General features: G+C 38.1%; 1 protein-coding gene across 1 annotated transcript in view; it reads right to left on the bottom strand.

The window, feature by feature from the left end:
- LEO1 (LEO1 homolog, Paf1/RNA polymerase II complex component) overlaps positions 1 to 23,997 on the bottom strand; it is a 53,776-nt gene that overhangs the window by 16,796 nt on the left and 12,983 nt on the right. Inside the window, exons 2-6 of the mRNA XM_007194886.3 lie at positions 16,746 to 17,501; positions 13,729 to 13,833; positions 9,948 to 10,042; positions 8,789 to 8,934; positions 7,986 to 8,070 (exon numbers count right to left, since the gene is read on the bottom strand). Of these exons, the coding sequence (XP_007194948.1) occupies positions 7,986 to 8,070; positions 8,789 to 8,934; positions 9,948 to 10,042; positions 13,729 to 13,833; positions 16,746 to 17,501 (1,187 nt within the window). The remainder of the gene's footprint in view (positions 1 to 7,985; positions 8,071 to 8,788; positions 8,935 to 9,947; positions 10,043 to 13,728; positions 13,834 to 16,745; positions 17,502 to 23,997) is intronic.

Here is a 23,997-nt window from a genome sequence, read left to right as displayed (position 1 = left end):
GGAATTCCCAGAGAATCAGACTTTGAAGGCTAGCAGGATTTGACTGCAGGACTTCAACAGGACTGGGGGAAACAGAGACGCCACTCCTGGGGGGCACACACAAAGTAGTGTGCGCACTGGGACCTAGGGGAAGGAGCAGTGACCCCATACGAGACTGAACCAGACCTACCTGCTAGTGTTGGAGGGTCTCCTGCAGAGGCAGGGGGAAGCTGTGGCTCACCACGGGGACAAGGACACTGGCAGCAGAAGTTCTGGGAAGTACTCCTTGGCGTAAGCCCTCCTGGGGTCTGCCATTGACCCCACCAAAGAGCCCAGGTAGGCCCCAGTGTTGGTCACCTCAGGCCAAACAACCAACAGGGAGGGAACTCAGCCCCACCCATCAGCAGACAAGCAGACTAAAGTTCTACTGAGCTCTGCCTGCATGAGCAACACCCAGCTCTACCCACCACCAGTCCCTCCCATCAGGAAGCTTGCACAAGCCTCTTACACAGCCTCATCCACCAGAGGAGACAGCAGAAGCAAGAAGAACTACAATCCTGCAGCCTGTGGAACGAAAACCACATTCACAGAAAGATAGACAACATGAAAAAGCAGAGGACTATGTTCCAGATGAAGGAATGAAATAAAACCCCAGAAAAACAACTAAATGAAGTGGAGATAGGCAACCTTCCAGAAGAATTAAGGATAATGATAGTAAAGATGATCCAGGACGTCGGAAAAAGAATGGAGGAAAAGATCGAGAAGATGCAAGAAATGTTTAACGAAGACCTAGAAGAACTAAAGAACAAACAAACAGAGATGAACAATACAATAACTGAAATGAAAAATACACTAGAAGGAATCAGTAGCAGAATAACTGAGGCAGAAGAATGGATAAGTGACCTGGAAGACAGGATGGTGGAATTCACTGCCATGGAACAGAATAAAGAAAAAAGAATGAAAAGAAATGAAGACTGCCTAAGAGACCTGTGGTACAACATTAAACCCACCAACATTCACATTATAGGGGTCCCAGAAGGAGAAGAGAGAGAGAAAGGACCCGAGAAAATATGTGAAGAGATTATAGTTGAAAACTCCCCTAACGTGGGAAAGAAAATAGCCACCCAAGTCCAGGAAGCACAGAGGGTCCCAGGCAGGATAAACCCAAGGAGAAACACACCGAGACACAGAGTAATCAAATTGACAAAAATCAAAGACAGAAAAATTATTAAAAGCAACAAAGGAAAAACGACAAATAACATACAAGGGAACTCCCGTAAGGTTAACAGCTGATTTCTAAGCAGAAACTCTACAAGCCAGAAGTAAGTGGAAAGATATATTTAAAGTGATGAAAGGGAAGAACCTACAACCAAGATTACTCTACCAGGCAAGGATCTCATTCAGATTCAACAGAGAAATAAAAAGCATTACAGACAAGCAAAAGCTAAGAGAATTCAGCACCATCAAACCAGCTCTACAACAAATGCTAAAGGAACGTCTCTAAGAGGGAAAAACAAGAGAAGAAAAGGACCTAAAAAAACTAACCCAAAACAATTAAGAAAATGGTAAAAGGAACATACATATCGATAATTACCTTAATTGTGAATGGATTAAATGCTCCAACCAAAAGACACAGGCTGGCTGAATGGATACATAAACAAGACCCATATACATGCTGTCTACAAGAGACCCACTTCAGACCCAGGGACACATACAGACTGAAAGTGAGGGGATGGAAAAAGATATTCCATGCAAATGGAAAACAAAAGAAAGCTGGAGTAGCAATACTCATATCAGATAAAATAGACTTTAAAATAAAGAATGTTACCAGAGAAAAGGAAGGACACTACATAATGATCAAGGGATCAATCCAAGAAGAAGATATAACAATTATAAATATACATGCACCCAACATAGGAGCACCTCAATACATAAGGCAACTGCTAACAGCTATAAAAGAGGAAATTGACAGTAACACAATAATAGTGGGGGACTTTAACACCTCACTTACACCAATGGGCAGATCATCCAAACAGAAAATTAATAAGGAAACACAAGCTTTAAGTGACACAATAGACCAGATAGATTTAATTGATATTTATAGGACACTCCATCCAAAAACAGCAGATTACACTTTCTTCTCAAGGGTACGTGGAACATTCTCCAGGAGAGATCACATCCTGGGTCACAAATCAAGCCTCGGTAAATTTAAGAAAACTGTAATCATATAAAGCATCTTTTCCGACCACAACGCTATGAGGACAGAAATCAATTACAGGGGAAAAAATGTAAAAAACACAAACACATGGAGGCTAAACAATACGTTACTAAATAACCAAGAGATCACTGAAGAAATCAAAGAGGAAATCAAAAAATACCTAGAGACAAATGACAACAAAAACACAACAATCCAAAACCTATGGGATTTAGCAAAAACCGTTCTAAGAGGAAAGTTTATAGCAATTCAATCCTACCTCAAGAAACAAGAAAATTCTCAAATAAACAATCTAACCTTACACCTAAAGGAACTAGAGAAAGAAGAACAAACAAAACCTAAAGTTAGCAGAAGGAAAGAAATCATAAAGATCACATCAGAAATAAATGAAAAAGAAATGAAGGAAACGACAGCAAAGATCAATAAAACTAAAAGCTGCTTCTTTGAGAAGACAAACAGAATTGATAAACCATTAGCCAGACTCATCAAGAAAAAAAGGGAGAAGACTCAAATCAATAGACTTAGAAATGAAAAAGGAGCAGTAACAACTGACACTGCAGAAATACAAAGGATCATGAGAGATTACTACAAGCAACTATATGCCAATAAAATGGACAACCTGGAAGAAATGGACAAATTCTTAGAAATACACAACCTTCCGAGACTGAACCAGGAAGAAACAGAAAATATGAACAGACCAATCACAAGTAATGAAACTGAAACTGTGATTCAAAATCTTCCAACAAACAAAAGCCCAGGACCAGATGGCTTCACAGGCGAATTCTATCAAACATTTGGAGAAGAGCTAACACCTATCCTTCTCAAACTCTTCCAAAAAATTGCAGAGGAAGGAACACTCCCAAACTCATTCTATGAGGCCACCAACCCTAATACCAAAAGCAGACAAAGATACTACAAAAAAAGAAAATTACAGACCAATATCACTGATGAATATAATGCCAAAATCCTCAACAAAATACTAGCAAACAGAAACCAACAACACATTAAAAGGATCATACACCATGATCAAGTGGGATTTATCCCAGGGATGCAAGGATTCTTCAATATATGCAAATCAACCAATGTGATACACCATATTCACAAATTGAAGAAGAAAAACCATATGATCATCTCAATAGATGCAGAAAAACCTTCTGACAAAATTCAACACCCATTTATAATAAAAACTCTTCAGAAAGTGGGCACAGAGGGAACCTACTGCAACATAATAAAGGCCATATATGACAAACCCACAGCAAACATCATTCTCAATGGTGAAAAACTGAAAGCATTTCCTCTAAGATCAGGAACGAGACAAGGATGTCCACTCTTGCCACTATTATTCAACATAGTTTTTGGTAGCCAGGGCAATCAGAGAAGAAAAAGAAATAAAAGGAATACAAATTGGAAAAGAAGTAAAACTGTCACTGTTTGCAGATGACATGATACTATACATAGAGAATCCTAAAGATGCCACCAGAAAACTACTAGACCTAATCAATGAATTTGGTAAAGTTGCAGGATACAAAATTAATGCACAGAAATCTCTTGCATTCGTATACACTAACAACGAAAGATCAGAAAGAGAAATTAAGGAAACAATCCCATTCACCACTGCAACAAAAAGAATAAAATACCTAGGAATGAACCTACCTTAGGAGGTAAAAGACCTGTACTCAGAAAACTATAAGACACTGATGAAAGAAATCAAAGATGACACAAACAGATGAAGAAGATATACCATGTTCTTGGATTGGAAGAATCAATATTGTGAAAATGACTATACTACCCAAAGCAATCTACAGATTCAATGCAATCCCTATCAAATTACCAATGGCATTTTTTACAGAACTAGAACAAAAAACATTAAAATTTGTATGGAGACACAAAAGACCCCGAATAGCCAAAGCAATCTTGAGTGGAAAAAAACGGAGCTGGAGGAATCAGACTCCCTGACTTCAGACTATACTACGAAGCTACAGTAATCAAGACAAAATGGTACTGGCTCAAAAATAGAAATATACATCAATGGAACAGGATAGAAAGCCCAGAGATAAACCCACACACCTATGGTCAACTAATCTATGACAAAGGAGACAAGGATATACAATGGAGAAAAGACAGTCTCTTCAATAACTGGTGCTGGAAAAACTGGACAGCTACATGTAAAAGGATGAAATTAGAACACTCCCTAACACCATACACAAAAATAAACTCAAAATGGATTAAAGACCTAAATGTAAGACCAGACACTATAAAACTCTTAGAGCAAAACACAGGAAGAACACTCTGACATAAATCACAGCAAGATCTTTTTTTGACCCACCTCCTAGAGTAATGGAAATAAAAAGAAAAATAAACAAATGGGAGCTAATGAAACTTAAAAGCTTTTGCACAGCAAAGGAAACTATAAACAAGATGAAAAGACAACCCTCAGAATGGGAGAAAATATTTGCAAATGATCAACAGACAAAGGATTAATCTCCAAAATATAGAAACAGCTCAATATTAAAAAAACAAACAACCCAATCAAAAAATGGGCAGAAGACCTAAATAGACATTTCTGTAAAGAAGACATACAGATGGCCAAGAAGCACATGAAAAGTTGCTCAACATCACTAATTATCAGAGAAATGTAAATCAAAACTACATTGAGGTATCACCTTACACCAGTTAGAATGGGCATCATCAGAAAATCTACAAACAACAAATGGTGGTAATAAGTAAGAATGAACTACTGATACATGTAACGATTTGGGTAAGTCTCAAATGCATTACACTAAGTGAAAGAAAAAAGGTTACATACTGTATGATTCCATTTATATGATGACATTCTCAAAAAGACAAAACTATAGTGACAGGACAGAGCAGTAGTTGTCAAGGGTCACAGGTAGGGAAGTATATAACTACAGAAGGTATAGAATGAGGGAGTTTTCTAGGGTGACAGAACTATTCTGTATCTTGACTGTGGTGGTGGTTACACAAATCTATACATGCATTAACACTAACAGAACTGTACACACATACACAAAAATCAACTTACTATAGTAAATTTTAAAATACAGTTAATAAAAGGAACATTGATTTCTGTAAGCAGAAAAACTTGGGAGAATGTGAAAAGCAGTACTGAAACTTAAAATTAAATTTATATACCACTCATTACAGAAGGAAAAAAAAAGAGGTAAAAGTATTGCAATGGAAGAGACAAATATATCTGGATGGTACAATTATTTACTTAATTATAAACTTCAAAAATGAACCACGGGGCTTCCCTGGCGGCGCAGTGGTTGAGAATCTGCCTGCCAATGCAGGGGACACGGGTTCGAGCCCTGGTCTGGGAGGATCCCACATGCCGTGGAGCAAATGGGCCCGTGAGCCACAATTACTGAGCCTGCGCGGCTGGAGCCTGTGCTCCGCAACAAGAGGCCGCGATAGGGAGAGGCCCGCGCACCGCGATGAGGAGTGGCTCCCGCTTGCCGCAACTAGAGAAAGCCCTCGCACAGAAACGAAGACCCAACACAGCCAAAAATAAATAAATAAATAAATAAAATTAAAAAAAAAAAAAAAGAGCTTGCCTGTGACAAGTAATTCAACATTAAAAAAAAAAAAAAACGAACCACTGTAATAAAGAAGATGTGGCACATATATACAATGGAATATTACTCAACCATAAAAAGAAACGAAATTGAGTTATTTGTAGAGACGTGGATGGACCTAGAGACTGTCATACAGAGTGAAGTAAGTCAGAAAGAGAAAAACAAATATCGTATATTAACACATATATGTGGAATCTAGAAAAATGGTACAGATGAATCGGTGTGAAAGGCAGAAATACAGACACAGATGTAGAGGACAAACGTATGGACACCAAGGGGGGAAAGCAGGGGGTTGGGGGGGAAAGGGAGTATGAATTGGGAGATTAGGATTGATGACATATATACAGTAATATATATAAAATAGATAACTAATAAGAACCTGCTGTATAAAAAATAAATAAAATTTTTAAAAATAAAATAAAAAAGTCTGTTATACACTGACATTTTGTACTCTAAGCACCAAGGTTTTAGAGTAAACTACTTACTTTTAAACTCTGATGCCTACACTACAGTCTGATTTACATGGTCTTAAAATACAGATACACTGACACTTGCTGACGTATCATCATAGAACGTGAGGGGAAAATGCAAAAATCAATAAAAAGTAAACAAATAAGGCACTATCACATTAATTTATATAAATGATGAGAAAGAAAAGCAATAGAACAATGCCAGAGGTACTAAAACAGGCATGAAAAATTCACAGTGCTCAGCCTAAATCAACAGATGCACATGTTCTGAGGAAAAATATTAAGAGATAACCTAATGGAGACTGGGATGGGGTGGGGGGTGGGAAAGCAAGGAGAAGAACAGCAAAACATCAGAAACAGTCTAAGTACTATTCTTATTAATTGTGTGACCTTGACCAAGTTAATGGTGCCTGCTTATCTCCATTTTTTCATTTGACTTCCACTTCCATTAAGAGGCAGGAGTAATGACATTTCACTGAAAAGCTTTGGAAGCCCATGCACTTTAGAGAAACCATCTTATATATCAAGGTTCTTTAGGTACTTGTGGATCTATCACACTTGAAGAGATGGAATTACTCTAAAATTTCAGCCCGAATTCTAAGAATGCCAGATTGCCACTTCTTAATATTTTAACACCATGTACAACATCCACCAGGAAAAAAAAAATATATTTACAGGAAATCCTTCAGATTTAAGAATTGTAAATGCATAGCTCCAATTTCAGTATCATGAGTTCAACTGCTTCATGTTTTTTGTTTTTTAATTATTTATTTATTTTTGGCTGCACTGGGTCTCTGTTGCTGCACGCGGGCTTTCCCTAGCGCGGCAAGCTGGGGCTACTCTTCATTGCAGTGCGTGGGCTTCTCATTGCGGTGGCTTCTCTTGGTGCAGAGCACGGGCTCTAGGTGCGTGGGCTTCTGTAGTTGTGGCACACGGGCTCAGTAGTTGTGGCTCAAGGGCTCTAAAGCGCAGGCTCAGTAGTTGTGGCGCACAGGCTTAGTTGCTCCACGGCATGTGGGATCCTCCCGGACCAAGGATTGAACCCATTTCCCTTGCATTCTCAGGCAGATTCTTAACCACGGCGCCACCAGTGAAGTCCCAACTGCTTCTTGTTCTCTGCTACAACTCAGCTCTAAAGCATATGCTTAAACTTACATCCTCCTTGATTAAAGGAAGATTAGAGGCTGTCCTTGGATAGAGGTAACCAGATAGTACAAGGTATCAAAGAGAAGCATTAGGAATTTAGTACAATAAAAATCTCTCCTAATAGTGAACAAGAACAATCGGAAGAATACAAAGACAGCCATACAGTAAAGTGTTAGGTACTAGTGATAAATTCTCCTTTTGTATCTGATTTGTTCATCCTAAGATCAAAGAGCCTGAAGAAATTCCCCTTGCAGGAAGTTGTTAGAACTTAACCCACAGTACGTATGGAGGTAGCTGTTCTAAACACCAAACCACAGTACAACTTATTCTGAAGGAAGTAGCTAATAATTTTTTTAAAGCATCAAAAAAGTTTAACAGTGAGAAAAGTAACAGAAAAGTGACAGCTTTTACAGAGAAAAAGCTACGTATTTTCTTTCTAAAAATATTCTGAAAAGGTAGATAATTTGTTTGTTGATTAAACAAGAAACATAAAAAATCATTTTCAAAAGCTCAAGTCTCAAGTTAATATTCCCAGGTTTTACTTTATAAAAGAAAAAAAAAAAAAGCACAGAATAGTACCTTTAATTTTAACCTGGTTCGACCTTCTTCATCCAGCATTTCCTCATCTTCAAATTCATCTTCATAATATTGAGGATCAAAAGGTCTACAAATTGTTTTTAAAATAAACCATTAATCACATTTTGTAAGAAATATCATTACTGTTATATAATGCAACTCTAAAAAATCACAATAATTAAAAATCATAATGGTCAACTATAAGGAAGCATTCAAATTACTGTACCGTCTTGAAATTTGGTGTTAATACACATTGCTTGAAATAAAGTGCAAGCAAGGCTAAATATTCAAACTATTCTTTATTCTTATATGTCTTCCAAAGAGTAGACCACACATACTCTAGCTTTCCACATCATTTTGCTTAGGGAAAAAATTTTAAATCGCACAAGAGCTTGCATGTTACTTAGTGAATAATACCCATCAACACTGTTTAACTGTCCAAAACCATTAGTTTTTCTAGATCCACCATGGCTGCTACAGTAGACATTTGCAGTTTCTCTAGCAAACTTCACCACTCTCAATTTCAGCTTTTTCAGGGATCCATTAGTCAGAAACAACCAAAGACTTGTGGTGTCTGTTAATTCATAAGAAATACCAGACTGCTAAAAACAATTACAAGCATTAAAAGTCTCCTTTACCAATAGTCCATACTTTTTCTATCACAGTATATACTTGATTTATTTTTTCAGAGCTACATAACCAGTTTTCCATTTTGTGATTAGTCAACTCATACAAAATAAGAAAAATATCAACATTCTACATATTTCTATCCAACATTAAAAAACACTATTAACTGATCCCCTTACCTGGGCTCTACACTGAGAAAGTTGGGCAGCTTAACAAAATACAAGTCATTTCCTAAATCAGTGTTTACTTTGGGTATTTCTACTTCTATTCTGGTCTCAGGAATTGGCTCCTCCTCCTGTTGATCCTGAGGCAATCCATTTTCATCCTAGTAAAAGAGTCACAGAGCTTTAGATCTTTTTTTTTTTTTTTTTTTTTTTTTTTTTTAGAGCTTTAGATCTTGATGGGACCTTAGAGGTGGTCTAGCTCAACTTCCACACTTTAATTGCTTAGGTAGATAAGAAGTATAATGAGACATGACTTTAGGGTTAACATCCATCCCCTACCAACCAACTCCCCAAAAACCTCATGGAAAACAAGATCTGTTTGGAAGCATCACTATAAGAAAATATCTCTTTTGTGATAAATCTACCTTCCACATATTCATCGATAGAAGTGTGAAATTAATCGGCACTTCAATATGAAGTCACTCTATCAATTAAAATCAGAGAAGATTATCAACAAAGCACAAAAAACATTTAAATCAATGGTTCTCAATTCACAGGTGTTTGCAGTCTAGACTCTTAAGGTATGACGCCAACCTCATGCTGGGCAGTGCTTTCTTTCTTTCTTTCTTTCTTTCTTTTTCTTATCCATTTTTTCCCAGTGATAACATCTTGCAAAACTATAGCGCAATATCACAACCAGGAGACTGACCCTGATACAGGCAGACACAGGACATTTCCATCACCACAAAGATTCATGCTGCCCTTTTACAGCCACATCCACTTCCCTCTTGCCCTCATCCCTCCTTAATATCCATTAATCCCTTCTCCATTTCTACAATTCTGTCACGTCAAGAAGGTTATATAAGTAAGATTCATACAGTATGTAACCTTTTGGGACTGGCTTTTTCTCACTCAGCATAATTACCTGGAGCTTCATCCAAGTTGCTGCGTATATCAATAGCTACATCCTTCTCGTTGCTCAGCAGTATTCCGCGGAGGGATGTGCCATGGCAGTTATTCCTAACCCTCCTTATAACCAAGTGTTCCCTAATTAACTGAGAGTGTCATCTGCCTGTTGTACTTTCATACTGCAATTCATTCATCGACTTCCTCTTCCCAGCGTAAGGGAGAGACTTAATACTCTCCTCCAATTCTCACTGGTAATTCTACTTACAACAGGCTGTCCTGGAGTGGGTGGTTTATCTTCCCCATCACTCCCTGAAGATATATCATCTGCACCTCCAAAGAGATCCATGGTTCCACTATTATCTTCCATATAGGAGAAAAAAATGCTCAGTATTAGTATCTTTAACAATGATTCTTCAAATCTATCACTTCAACATATTCCCAAGGTTTCTAGACCAAGCACCCAGAAACCACTCAAACACAACTCTGAGCCTGGCTCTCAAAGATCTGACGAGAATGTCTGTGGAGAGGGAAGGGGGCAAATCCAGTGAAGGGCAAAGCTGCACAGGAGGCACTCCTTTCTCCCTTCACTTACTTCATCCTTGTTCTTCCACTTTCCTTTATTCCCCAGGAGCCTAAAAATATCCTCCTACAATCTAGATACTCAAATTTGGGGCTTAAGCACTCTACACAGGCCTATTCTCTATAGAGTTCCTCAAGTTTTAAAATTACAGGTCCATGTCTACCCAGGTCCCCCTCCTCTCAAGCAGAACTTCACCCAGGTATAGGCAAAACAACAACATCAACAACGATCTGTAATAAATCAATAAATCAAGGTGGGGTAGTAGAGGAGGTGACAGGAAGACAGGAGGGCAGTCAAAAAGTAGGCTGCTTGAAATTGGGATTATAGAAGAGTTATGATTATTGGTAATGACATGGTCTAGGATAAAACCATGGGAGTGAGTTACCGAGACAAGGTGAAGGACTGACCACTGAAAAAGAAGAGGCAACCTATTAGAATGGCCAAAATTCAGAACCCTGCCAACACCAAATGCTGACAAAAATATGGAGCAACAGGAACTCTCATTCACTGATGGTGGGAATGCAAAATGGTACACCCACTTTGGAGGACAGTCTGGCAGTTTCTCACCAAACTAAACATACTCTTACCACATGCCCCAGAAATTGTGCTCCTTGGTATTTGCCCAAAGGATCTGCAAACTTATATCCACATGAAAACTTGCACACGAATGTTTATAGCAGCTTTACTCATAACTGCCAAAACTCAGAAGCAACCAAAATGTCCTTCAGTAAGTGAAAGGATAAACTGGTACATCCAGACAATGGAATACAGGAATACCTCAGAGACATCTTGGGTTTGGTTCCAGACCACCACAATAAAGTGAATATTGCAATAAAGCAAGTCACATGAAATTTTTGGTTTCCCAAGGCATACAAAAGTTATATTTACACTATGCAGTAGTCTATTAGGTGTGCAAAAGCATTATGTCTAAAAAAATGTACATATCTTAATTTTAAAACACTTTAAATTTTAAAATTATTTAAAAATTATAAAATATTTTATTGCTAAAAAATGCTAACCATCATCTGAGCCTTCAGTGAATCATAATCTTTTTGCTGGTGGAGGATTTGAAATATCACAATTACCAAAATGTGACACAGAGACATGACGTAAGCAAAAGCTGTTAGAAAAATGGTGCCAACAGACTTGCTCAATGCACGGTTATCACAAACCTTCAATTTGCAAAGGACACAGTATCTGAGAAGCACAATAAACTGAAGTGCAATATTACAAGGTATGCCTATATTACTCAGTGCTAAAAAGAAATGAGCTGTAAAACCATGAAAGACATGGAGGGCACTTAAATACATATTACTAAGTGAAAGAAGCCAATCTAAAAAGGCTCCTTACTATATGATTCCAACTATGACATTCTGGAAAAGGCAAAACTATGGAGACAGTAAAAAGATCACTGGTTGCCAGAGGTTAGGCAGGAGGGAGGGATGAACAGGCAGAGCACAGAGAATTTTAGGACAGTGAAACTATTCTGTATGACATGAAGATGGTGGATCCATTGTCATCATACATTTTTCCAAACCCATAGAATGTACAATACCAAGAAGTGAACCGTAATGTAAACTATGGATTTGGGGTGATTACAATGTGTCATTGTAGGTTCATCAATTGTAACAAATGTACCACTCTGGTGGAGGACGTTGATAGTGGGGCAAGCTATGCATGAGTGGGGGCAGGGCATATATGAGAAATCTCTACCTTGCCCTCAGTTTTGCTGTGAACCTTAAACTGCTCTAAAAAAAAAATTTTTTTTTTAAAAGAGGAGGAAGGAGGAAGGTCACAAGTATTGAAAAGTTCATCTATATGATAAAATCACCAAAACTACAACTCCATCCACGAACACTCTCACGTCCCCACTTGATTATTTTCTTCTTAGGTCTTATCACCATCTAACATTTCATTTACTTATTGTGTTATTAGTATCCCTACCTTACACTGACCCCACCAGAATATGGGTTCTGCAAGGGAGAAGTCTTTATCTGTTTTGATTATTGCTACATTCTGAGTGCACAGAATAGTACTAGTACAAAGCAGATTCTCAATAAATAACTGTAAAAAGATAAAATAATTAATATATCTAATTCTCACAACAACGCTGTTAGGTGGTTAGCATCATCTCCCTCTTACAGATCAGAAAATTTAAGTGTAGTAAGTAAGTAATTTGACCAAAATCATACAGTTGGAAAGTACAATAGAACCATAAAGATTCTAACTTGGATCATCTGATTCCAAAGTCCACGTACATAGATCTAAAGATGTTTAAGTAAACCCCAGAGCTTGTTCTGTCCAGCTCTCTCTTTTTCTCTCTAGTTGACTCTCTAAAAGTTTGCTTTAGTTATACTGTTAACTTGTGATAATTTATATAAGCTATTTAACATTAATGCCTAATTACCATTCAGCACAAAAATGGCTGTGCATATCAAACTTATGTTTGCTGTAACTTTTATACTAACAGGAAGATCCCACATGCCAAAGAGCAACTAAGCCCATGCGCCACAACTACTGAGCCTGCGTGCCACAACTACTGAAGCCTGCGCACCTAGAGCCCGTGCTCCGCAACAAGAGAAGCCACCTCAATGAAAAGCCCGCGCACCGCAATGAAGAGTAGCCCCCGCTCACCGCAACTGGAGAAAGCCTGCCCACAGCAACAAAGACCCAATGCAGCCAAAAATAAATTAATTAATTTAAATAAATAAATAAATAAACCATAGCTTGAAGAATCAGGTTCTTCATCTGATATTAACCTATTAAGAACTTAAGAACAAGCTAACAGGCTTCCCTGGTGGTGCAGTGGTTAAGAATGTGCCTGCCAATGCAGGGGACACGGGTTCGAGCCCTGGTCTGGGAAGATACCACATACCGTGGAGCAACTAAGCCCGTGTGCCACAACTACTGAGCCTGCGCTCTAGAGCCCGTGAGCCACAACTACTGAGCCCGCATGCCACAACTACTGAAGCCCGTGTGCCTACAGCCCCTGCTCTGCAACAAGAGAAGCCACCACAATGAAAAGCCCACGCACCGCAACGAAGAGTAGCCCCCGCTCACTGCAACTACAGAAAGCCCACACGCAGCAACGAAGACCCAACGCAGCCAAAAATAAATAAATAAAATAAATAAATTTATTTTTTAAAAAAAGAAGAACAAGCTAACAAGGTGCGCTGGAACTGTCATTATTCAAACAAAAGAATGGACATTGCCACCTCCACCTCAACCAGAGCCTCAGCCCCTAATAGCAGATTCACTCTGACTATAAATGAAGCAGGTTCTTCAACTAATTAAGTGCAAGCAGTTTCTCATATCTGTACAACTTGCCTGTGTACACTAAATGTATCCACACTCTCTTCTGTGGGTCTTGCAGTCTGAGGCCAGTGCCCAGGGTTGGGAATGCACTACAGTTAAATGCAGAGAGAGGGATGGAAATACAGATATATAAAAGAAGTAATTGGAGTACCTTTTGGTACCTCAGTGTCACTATCTGCTTCTGAATCAGATGCAATTGCATTCTTGCGTTTCATTCGTAAAACTTCATCTTCACTATCACTGCCTCTTGCAGATTCTGTAAGAGGAGAATCAGAAGATCTGCATAATCACAGTCATATCATTACTTAGAATTTTGTGTTTTAAAAGCAACATTAGGAAAATAAATAAATAAATAAATGAAAGCAACATTAGGGATAAACAAACTGTGGTACACCCATACAATGGAAAACTACTCAGTAATAAGTAAGAATGAACTACTGATACATGTAACGATTTGGGTAAGTCTCAAATGCATTACACTAAGTGAAAGAAAAAAGGTTACATACTGTATGATTCCATTTATATGATGACATTCTCAAAAAGACAAAACTATAGTGACAGGACAGAGCAGTAGTTGTCAAGGGTCACAGGTAGGGAAGTATATAACTACAGAAGGTATAGAATGAGGGAGTTTTCTAGGGTGACAGAACTATTCTGTATCTTGACTGTGGTGGTGGTTACACAAATCTATACATGCATTAACACTAACAGAACTGTACACACATACACAAAAATCAACTTACTATAGTAAATTTTAAAATACAGTTAATAAAAGGAACATTGATTTCTGTAAGCAGAAAAACTTGGGAGAATGTGAAAAGCAGTACTGAAACTTAAAATTAAATTTATATACCACTCATTACAGAAGGAAAAAAAAAGAGGTAAAAGTATTGCAATGGAAGAGACAAATATATCTGGATGGTACAATTATTTACTTAATTATAAACTTCAAAAATGAACCACGGGGCTTCCCTGGCGGCGCAGTGGTTGAGAATCTGCCTGCCAATGCAGGGGACATGGGTTCGAGCCCTGGTCTGGGAGGATCCCACATGCCGTGGAGCAAATGGGCCCGTGAGCCACAATTACTGAGCCTGTGCGGCTGGAGCCTGTGCTCCGCAACAAGAGGCCACGATAGGGAGAGGCCCGCGCACCGCGATGAGGAGTGGCTCCCGCTTGCCGCAACTAGAGAAAGCCCTCGCACAGAAACGAAGACCCAACACAGCCAAAAATAAATAAATAAATAAATAAAATTAAAAAAAAAAAAAAAGAGCTTGCCTGTGACAAGTAATTCAACATTAAAAAAAAAAAAAATGAACCACTGTAATAAAGAAGATGTGGCACATATATACAATGGAATATTACTCAACCATAAAAAGAAACGAAATTGAGTTATTTGTAGTGAGGTGGATGGACCTAGAGTCTGCAATACAGAGTGAAGTAAGTTAGAAAGAGAAAAACAAATACTGTATGCTAACACATATATATGGAATCTAAAAAAAAAAAAAATGGTCATGAAGAACCTAGGGGCAGGATGGGAATAAAGATGCAGACCTACTAGAGAATGGACTTGAGGACATGGGGAGGGGGAAGGGTAAGCTGGGACAAAGTGAGAGAGTGGCATGTGTATATATATACACTACCAAACGTAAAACCGATAGCTAGTGGGAAGCAGCTGCATAGCACAGGGAGATCACCTCAGTGCTTTGTGACCACCTAGAGGGGTGGGATAGGGAGGGTGGGAGGGAGGGAGATGCAAGAGGAAAGAGATATGGGGATATATGTATAGGTGATTCACTTTGTTATAAAGCAGAAACTAACACACCATTGTAAAGCAATTATACTCCAATAAAGATGTTAAAAAAAAAAAGAACCATTGAAGAACTAGTTTAGAATTAAGTAGAATGACCAGCTACAAGATTCCTACTATGACTCTAGTTTTAGGTTAGCCTGCTAGTATTTGGGAAGTAGTGCATGAGCCTTAATGATTCTGGTAACAGTACAAATAACTCTACCCAGAACTAGTTACTGAGTACTTACTGCAGTCCTATAGTCTATATAGACCTATATCCATCTCTGGAAATTTTCTGATCTCCTCTCCTAAATAATGCTAAAATGTGGTCTTGAATGCTATCCTGAGGTATGTATTACAGGGGGAAAGACCCCCTCTCTCCATACTGCAGCTCTCTAAGAAGACAGGATCAATATGTAATTATAATCAATCACTTATAAAAATGAAGCAATCCAGATATTAATTACTTCAGGAAGACTTCCAACCTAATCAAAGTGACTTTTACATAATACAAAAAAAGAAGATGACTAATTGTTTTAATATTCTATATGAGAATGTGTTAACCTCAGGAAAACAGTGTAAATGATTATTATAAAATGGGGTCCAGAAGCCAAAGTTCAGCTCTGTGTTTCCTGCTGTCTTTAGGGAATGAATGTCCTGATCTAAGCACATCTCCCCAGGATGATGACGCATGTGTCAAGCTATCATAGCTCACTGAGATCATCCAGCTGTGTTTTCATTTTCTGGATATTATGCTCCCCAGGTAACCTCCTGATTGTTATAATTTGGCATCCAATGTAGATTTTCCCCCAAAGGAAAGGATACAGTGATAAGAGAGACATAATTGATGCTCTTGAAACAAACAATTTTGCAATTCAATTTTTATAGTTTCCTGTGAATTTGATTAGTTTGAGTACACTCCTTGGAGCCTGATTACCTCTGGAGGATGAAATTTTGGATCTCAAATAAACTGAGCTGGAACACCTCATTATAGCTACCCTATGGGGGAGTTTCAATGGTATTGGGTTTTTTCGCCCAGGCAAATCTATTCTCACCTGAGGCATGCTCTTAGTTACCCACAAAAATGGAACTATTTGATATCTAGCTACTTTAGCACTATACATCTTTCTCTAAGACTTTCCTCTTTAAATTTTTTTCTTCCTGATCTATCATCAATTAAATGGAAGGGGAATAAGAGAAATAATACATGGATTAGGAAAATGTTTAAAGGCAAAATGTACAGAGTTAGAAAAGGCTAAAATAGAGGGACAGAAGAGAAAAAACAGGGTACTAGAAGTAGGAATGTGAAAAGAATAAATGAGCCCCTGCTGTACCTGAATGCTTCTACTAAACCATTATGGTTCTCATAAATGTATTACCTGACTTATGGTCCTGTTCCTCTTCATCATCTGAATGCCTGTGTTCTTCATCCGAGGCCTGTGGCCTTTCATCATCAGAATTTTGCATTTTCTCGTCATCAGACATCTGTGGCCGCTCTTCATCATCAGAATTCTGTTTCTCATCATCATTATCAGAAGCTGCTGGCCGTTCATCATCCGAATTAGCCTTCTCCTCCTCAGACAGTTGTTGTCTCTCATCATCTGAAAGCTGAGGCCTCTCCTCATCATCTGTGTTCTGCATTTTCTCATCATCATCAGAATTCTGCAGTTTATCTTCATCAGATCCTTGTGCCCTCTCCTCATCATCAGAATTTTGTATCTTTTCATCATCTGATTGGTCACTTTTATCTTCTCTGCCCCATTTTTCATCATCTGAATGGGCTTTTTCAGAACCTTCCGCTTCTGAGTGATGGCTCCCTCCATCTGACCTATGACCTTCATCGTCATCGTCATTGTGGGCTTCTGATCCACTGTGCTGATCTACATCTGAGGGATCATTGTCTTCATGGTCAGAACGCTCAGAAGCTTCTGATCTATTGTCTGATCCTTCAGAGTGATTATCACTCCCACTATGATGAGAAGCTCCCTCATCCTCACTGTCATCTCCAAACAGTTCCTTATTACTTGGTTTTCCTGAGTCATCTCTTTCATCTTGATCACTTTCACTTCCAGAGGCATTACTGCCAGAAGCAACATTCTCTTGATCAGAATCTGAGCCTGATCCAGAATCAGAATCTATGGGATCATATAAACACAGGGTGATGTAAGCAAAAAAAGCAGAATAAGCAACACCAAAAGTCCATCCCAACATAAAAGCAATGAGAAAATTTGTCAAAAGCTGTTAGCATCTATTTTCTCAGACTCTGGAAACTAACTAAAAGTGGCAGCAACCAGGGGAATGCTTAACAAGAAAAAAAAGCTGAGTCTCAGTAAGAAAAAAGGGGTGTTTTAACATACCCCCCCACCCCCAACCCACCCCTTGGTCAATGGTGCCTTGAAGATAATAGCCCAAACTTCTGGTGCATGTACCACTAATGGAGGTAGCAGAAGGCACCTCATTTGCAAAGAATCATGGTTGTTAGTTTTGATCTGTCTGGTGGATCACTGAGGGACTGGCTCAAAGGGCTTGACTTTATCTCACCTAACTTGGAACTCTCTTGTTGTTAAGGAAGCTACCTGAGAGTGTTGGTCAAGCACATTTACAGGCAAATGTATTAGTTGCCTCTGTCTGGGATAATGGAAAGCAGTTGAGGCAAACAACAGACTAACTAAAAAGCTTGGGAGAAAAGGCTGAGGAATGACATAATATAAGGGCTTTTAAAAGCTTCCACAATAAACGAAACAAAAAAAAGAAAAGAAAAGGAAAAAAAACACCCACATATTCTTACTGACCTGAAAAGCCATGCACTTGCCCAGGGCTGTGCACATGCTCAAGAAAGAACCAAGAAGGCCCTAAGCTCTCACTTCCAGCTGACCTTCAGGCTCTGTGCAAGCAGGAAATGAAGGCAAAGACAGGTTATAAACAACCTGGTTGAGTGTTGAAAGCATGCCCTAACACACACACAGAGCCAATCTGCAAAGGCTGGGAGTTTTTCATTATTGTTGTTGTTTCTTTTTTTGCATTTAAGGAAATCTCTGTCCAATCACTAGCTGACCACTAAGCTAATGGAACAGAGACTTTAGTGGCTATACACAACAAAAATTGCAGACTTCACAAAATTAGTTCAAAAGAATCACTAAACAATAACTACTACAACAAATGCTGGGGGGGGGGTAGGGGGAAGAGAGTGCTGTCCTGAGTCACCACATTACAATATTCAAAATGTCCATTTATCAACAAAAAATTACAAGGCCTGCAAAGAAAAAAGGAAGCATGACCCATACATATGAAAAAAGGCTACACACTGTCCCTGAAGAAGCCCAGTCAATGAAAATGATGTCTTACCAAATAGAGAATATCAATAAAAAGACAGATATTATAAAAAAAGAACCGAACAGAAATTCTGGAGTTGGAAATCACAATAACTGAAATGAAAAATTCACTAAAGGGACTAAACAGCAGATGTGAGTAGGAAAAAGAAAGAACCAGGAAACTTTAAGATACATCAACTGAGATTATCCAGTCTGGTGAACAAAAAGAGAAAAGAGTGAAGAAAAATGAAAAGTCTAAAAGACTTCTGGGAAACCAGCAAGTATACCAATCTATGCATAATGGGAGTTCCAGAAGAAGAGAAAAAAGAGAAAGGGACAGAAAGAATATTTGAAGAAATAATAGCCAAAAACTCCCCAAATTTGAAGAAAGACATCGACGTACACATACAAGTTTATCAACAAATACCAAGTAGGATAAAGTTAAAGAGACGCACACCTAGACACATCATTATCAAACTGTCTAAAGACAAAGAAAAAATCCTGAAAGCAGCAAAGCAACAGGTCCCATACAAAGGGATCCTCAATAAGGATAACAGTTGATTTCTCATCAGAAACCATAAAAACCAGGAGGCAGTGGTATGAAATATTCAAAGTGCGGAAAGAAATACTGTCAACCAAGAATTCTATATCAAGCAAAACTATCCTTCAAAAATGAAGGAATTATGAGCAGCAACAACAACAAAAGATAAATTGGATTTCCTCAAAATGAAAAGCTTTTATGCAAGAAAGGACATTATCAAGAAAGTGAAAAAACAGCTTACAGAATGGGACAAAATATTTGCAAACCATGTATCTGTCAAGTATATGTATATACTTACAGTACAGTATCCAGAATATATAAAGAATGTTTACAACAAAAAGACAAAAACCCATTTGAAAAATAGACAATAGACTTGAATAGACATTTCTGCATAGTTATACAAATGAAACAAGTACATGAAAAGATGCTCAACATCATTAGCCATTAGGAAATGGAAATCAAAACCACAATTAGATATCACTAGACACCAACAGCAATGGCTGTATTTTAAAGAGCGGGGGGGTGGTGGAGGGGGAAGTAAAATAAGTATTGGCAAGGATATGAAGAAATAGAACACTCAAACATTGCTGGTGGTAATTGAAAATGGTCCAGCTGCTATAAAAAATGGTTTGGTTGTTTCTCAAAAAGTAAAACAAAGAATTACCATATGACTCAGCAATTCCACTCCTACATATATACCCAAAAGAACTGAAAACAGGCACTCACACAAGTACTTGTACACAAACAGCATCACTATTTAAAAGCCAAAAGATGGAAACAACCCAATGTCCATCAACAGCTGGATAAACAAATTGGGATATATACACAGAGTGGAATACTATTCAGTCATTAAAAAGAAATGAAGTACTGATACATACTACAATGTGGATGAACTTCGAAAACATGATGGTAAGAGATAGAAATCAGACACAAAGGGCCACATGTTAGGAATTCCCTGGCAGTCCAGTGGTTAGGACACCACACTCTCACTGCCGAGGGCTCAGGTTCAATCCCTGGTTGGAGAACTAAGATCCCACAAGCCTCGAGGTGCAGCAAAAAAAAAAAAAAAAAGCCACATGTTTTATGATTCCACTTGTATGAAATGTCCAGAATAGATAAATCCATAGATGCAGAAAGCAGACTGATGGTTCATGGGGGCTAGCAAAAGGAGCAAATGGCAAGTAACTGCTTAATGGGTATGGCGTTTTATTTTGAGGTGATGAAAATGATTCAGAACTAGATAGAGATGGTGGCTACACAACACTTTAAAGGTACTAAATACCACTGAATTGTTCACTTAAAAATGGCATATTCGGGGACTTCCCCAGTGGTCCAGTGGTAAAGAATGCACCTTCCAATGCAGGGGACTCGGGTATGATCCCTGCTCAGGGAACTGAGATCCCACATGCCACAGGGCAACTAAGCCCTCACGCCACAACTACTGAGCTCGTGTGCCTCAATGAGAGAGCATGCATGCTGCAAACTATAGAGCCCATGCATCCTGGAGCCCGTGCGCCACAACTAGAGAAAGAAAAAAAAAAAAGGCATATTCTGCAACCAAACTGAAAAGAAGTAAAACTGTCACTATTTGCAGATGACATGATATTATACATAGAAAATCCTGAAGACTCCACCAGAAAACTGTTAGAACTAATAAATAAATTCAATAAAGTTGCAGGATACAATATCAATATACAGTTGTGATTCTATACACTAATAACAAGCTATCAGAAAGAGAAATTAAGAAAACAATCCCATTTACGATTGTATCAAAAAGAGTAAAATACTTAGGAACAAATTTAACCAAAAAGGTGAAAGACCTGTACGCTGAAAACACTGATGAAAGAAACAGAAGAAGATACAAATAAATGGAAAGGTATTCCACGCTCATGGATTGGAAGAATCAATATTGTTAAAATGTCCATACTACCCAAAGCAATCTACACATTGAACACAATCCCTATAAAAATTCCAATGGCATTTTTTCACAGAAATAGAACAAAGAACTCTAAAATTTGTATGGAACGAAAAAAAACCCCAAATAGCCAAAGCAATCTTGAGATAAAAGAATAAAGCTGAAGGCATCATGCCCTTGATTTCAAGCTGTATTACAGACACATAAATCAATGGAACAGAATAAACAGCTCAGAAATAAACCCACACATATATGGTCAATTAATTTACAACAAAGGAACCAAGCCAAGAATACACAATGGGGTAAGGATAGTCTCTTCAATAAATGGTGTTGGGAAAACTGGACAGCAACATGCAAAAGAATGAAACTGGACCACTACCTTACACCATATACAAAATTTAACTCTAAATGGATAAGACTTAAATTTTAGGCCTGAAACCATAAAACTCCTAGAAGAAAACAGGCAGTAAGCTCCTTGACATGGTCTTGGTTATCATTTTTTGGATTTGACACCAAAAGCAAAGGCAACTAAAGCAAAAATAAACAATAGTGACACATCAAACTAAAAAGTTTCTACACAGCAAAGGAAGCCAACAACAAAATGAAAAGGCAACCTACTAAATGGGATAAAATATTTGCAAATCATATACCTGATAAAGGGTTAATATCCAAAATATATAAAGAACTCACACTATTCAATAGCAAACAAACAAACAACACAATTAAAAAATGGGCAGAAGAACTGAATAGACACTTTCCCAAAAAAGACAGATGGCCAACAGGTACATAAAAAGATGCTCAACATCACTAATCAGAGAAATGAAAATCAAAACCACAGTTAGAATGGCTATTTTCAAAAAGACAAGAAGTAACAAGTGTTGGAGAGGATGTGGAGAAAAGGGAACATTTGTAATTGTTGGTGGGATTGTAAAGTGCTGCAGTCACTATGGAAAACATTATGGAAATGCTTCAGAAAAAGAACAGAACTACTATATGATCCAGCTATTCCACTTCTGGGTATTTATCCAAAGAACACAGAAATACTAATTTGAAAAGATATATGCACATCTATGTTCACTGCAGCATTACTTACAATAGCCAAGATATGGAAACAACCTAATTGTGCATCTAGAGACAAGTGGACAAAGAAAATGTGGTGTACATATACAATAAAATATTATTCATGCCACTGTAAATATGGCATATATATATAATGGAATATTATTCAACCACAAAAAAAGAAGGAAATCTTGGGAATTCCCTGGCGGTCCAGTGGTTAGGACTGGGCGCTTCCATGGCAGGGGGCCCGGGTTCAATCCCTGGTTGGGGAACTAAGATCCCGCAAGCCACGTGGCATAGCCAAAGAAAAAAGGAAGGAAATCTTGCTGATTACAACAACATGGATGGATCTCGAGGGCATTATGCTAGGTAAAATAAGCAGACAGAGAAAGACAAATACTGTATGTATGATATCACTTATATGTGGGATCTAAAAAAACAAAAACACAAAGCTCATGGATACAGAGAATAAATTGGTGGTTGTTAGAGACTGAAGGAAGGGGGAGAGGTGGACAAAATGGGTGAAGGGAGTCAAAAGATACAAACTTCCAGTTATAAAATAAATGTCATGGGGATGTAATATACAGCATGATGACTACAGTTAATAGACTGTATTGCATATTTGAAAGTTGCTAAGAGAGTAGATTTCAACAGTTCTCATCGCAGTAAAATAAATTCTGTAACAAGGTATGGTGACAAATGTTAACTAGACTTACTGTGGTGACCATTTCACAATATATATAAATATCAAATCATTATGTTGTACACATGGAACTAATGTTGTATGTCAATTATACCTTAATAAAAATAAAATAAGATGGTAAATTTTATGTTATGTAAATCTCACCTCAATAAAAACAAATTTAGAGTTTGTTGCCAGTGCCCTACAAGAAATGCTGAAGGGAGTCCTTCAGGCCGAAATGAAAGGACAATGGGCAATAACTTGAATCCACAAGAAAAAATAAAGAACACCAGTAAAGGTAACTAAATAGGTGAGTATAAAGGTCAGTATTAATGTATTTCTAGTTAGTGACTCCTCTTTTTTCATAAGATTTAATTTAAAAGACAATTGTATAAAACAATAATTATAAATCTACATCACTGGGCAGTGTATAAAGATGTAATTTGTGACAACAATAAAAAGGTGAGAGGACGGAGCTATATAGAAAAAAAGTTTTTGTATACTATTGAAATTAAGTTGGTATTAATACAAACTAGATTGTTAGAAATTAAGATTAATTGTAGTCACCAGAGAAACCATTAAGAAAGTTACTAAAACTAAAAATATACAGACAAAGAAACAAGAAGGGAATCACAACAGTACACTACAGAAAAAGCAGTCATAAAGGAAGACAGTAATAAGAAGAATTGAGGGGCTTCCCTGGTGGCGCAGTGGTTGAGAATCTGCCTGCTAATGCAGGGGACACGGGTTCAAGCCCTGGTCTGGGAAGATCCCACATGCCGCGGAGCAACTGGGCCCGTGAGCCGCAATTGCTGAGCCTGCGCGTCTGGAGCCTGTGCTCTGCAACAAGAGAGGCCGCGACAGTGAGAGGCCCGCGCACCGCGATGAAGAGTGGCCCCCACTTGCCGCAACTAGAGAAAGCCCTCGCACAGAAACGAAGACCCAACACAGCCATAAATAAATAAATTAAAAAAAAAAAAAAAAAAGAAGAATTGAGGAACAAAAAAGACATGACATAGAAAACAAATATCAAAATGGCAGAAGTCCTTCCTTACTGGTAATTACTTTAAATGTATATAAATCAACTTCTCCAATGAAAAGGCAGAAATTGGCAGGATGAATT

Source organism: Balaenoptera acutorostrata, chromosome 3, assembly GCF_949987535.1.
Source record: "Balaenoptera acutorostrata chromosome 3, mBalAcu1.1, whole genome shotgun sequence".
Lineage (NCBI taxonomy): Eukaryota > Metazoa > Chordata > Mammalia > Artiodactyla > Balaenopteridae > Balaenoptera > Balaenoptera acutorostrata.
Note: the sequence above shows the minus strand (reverse complement) of the source record. Positions and strands in the feature narration are given on the sequence as shown.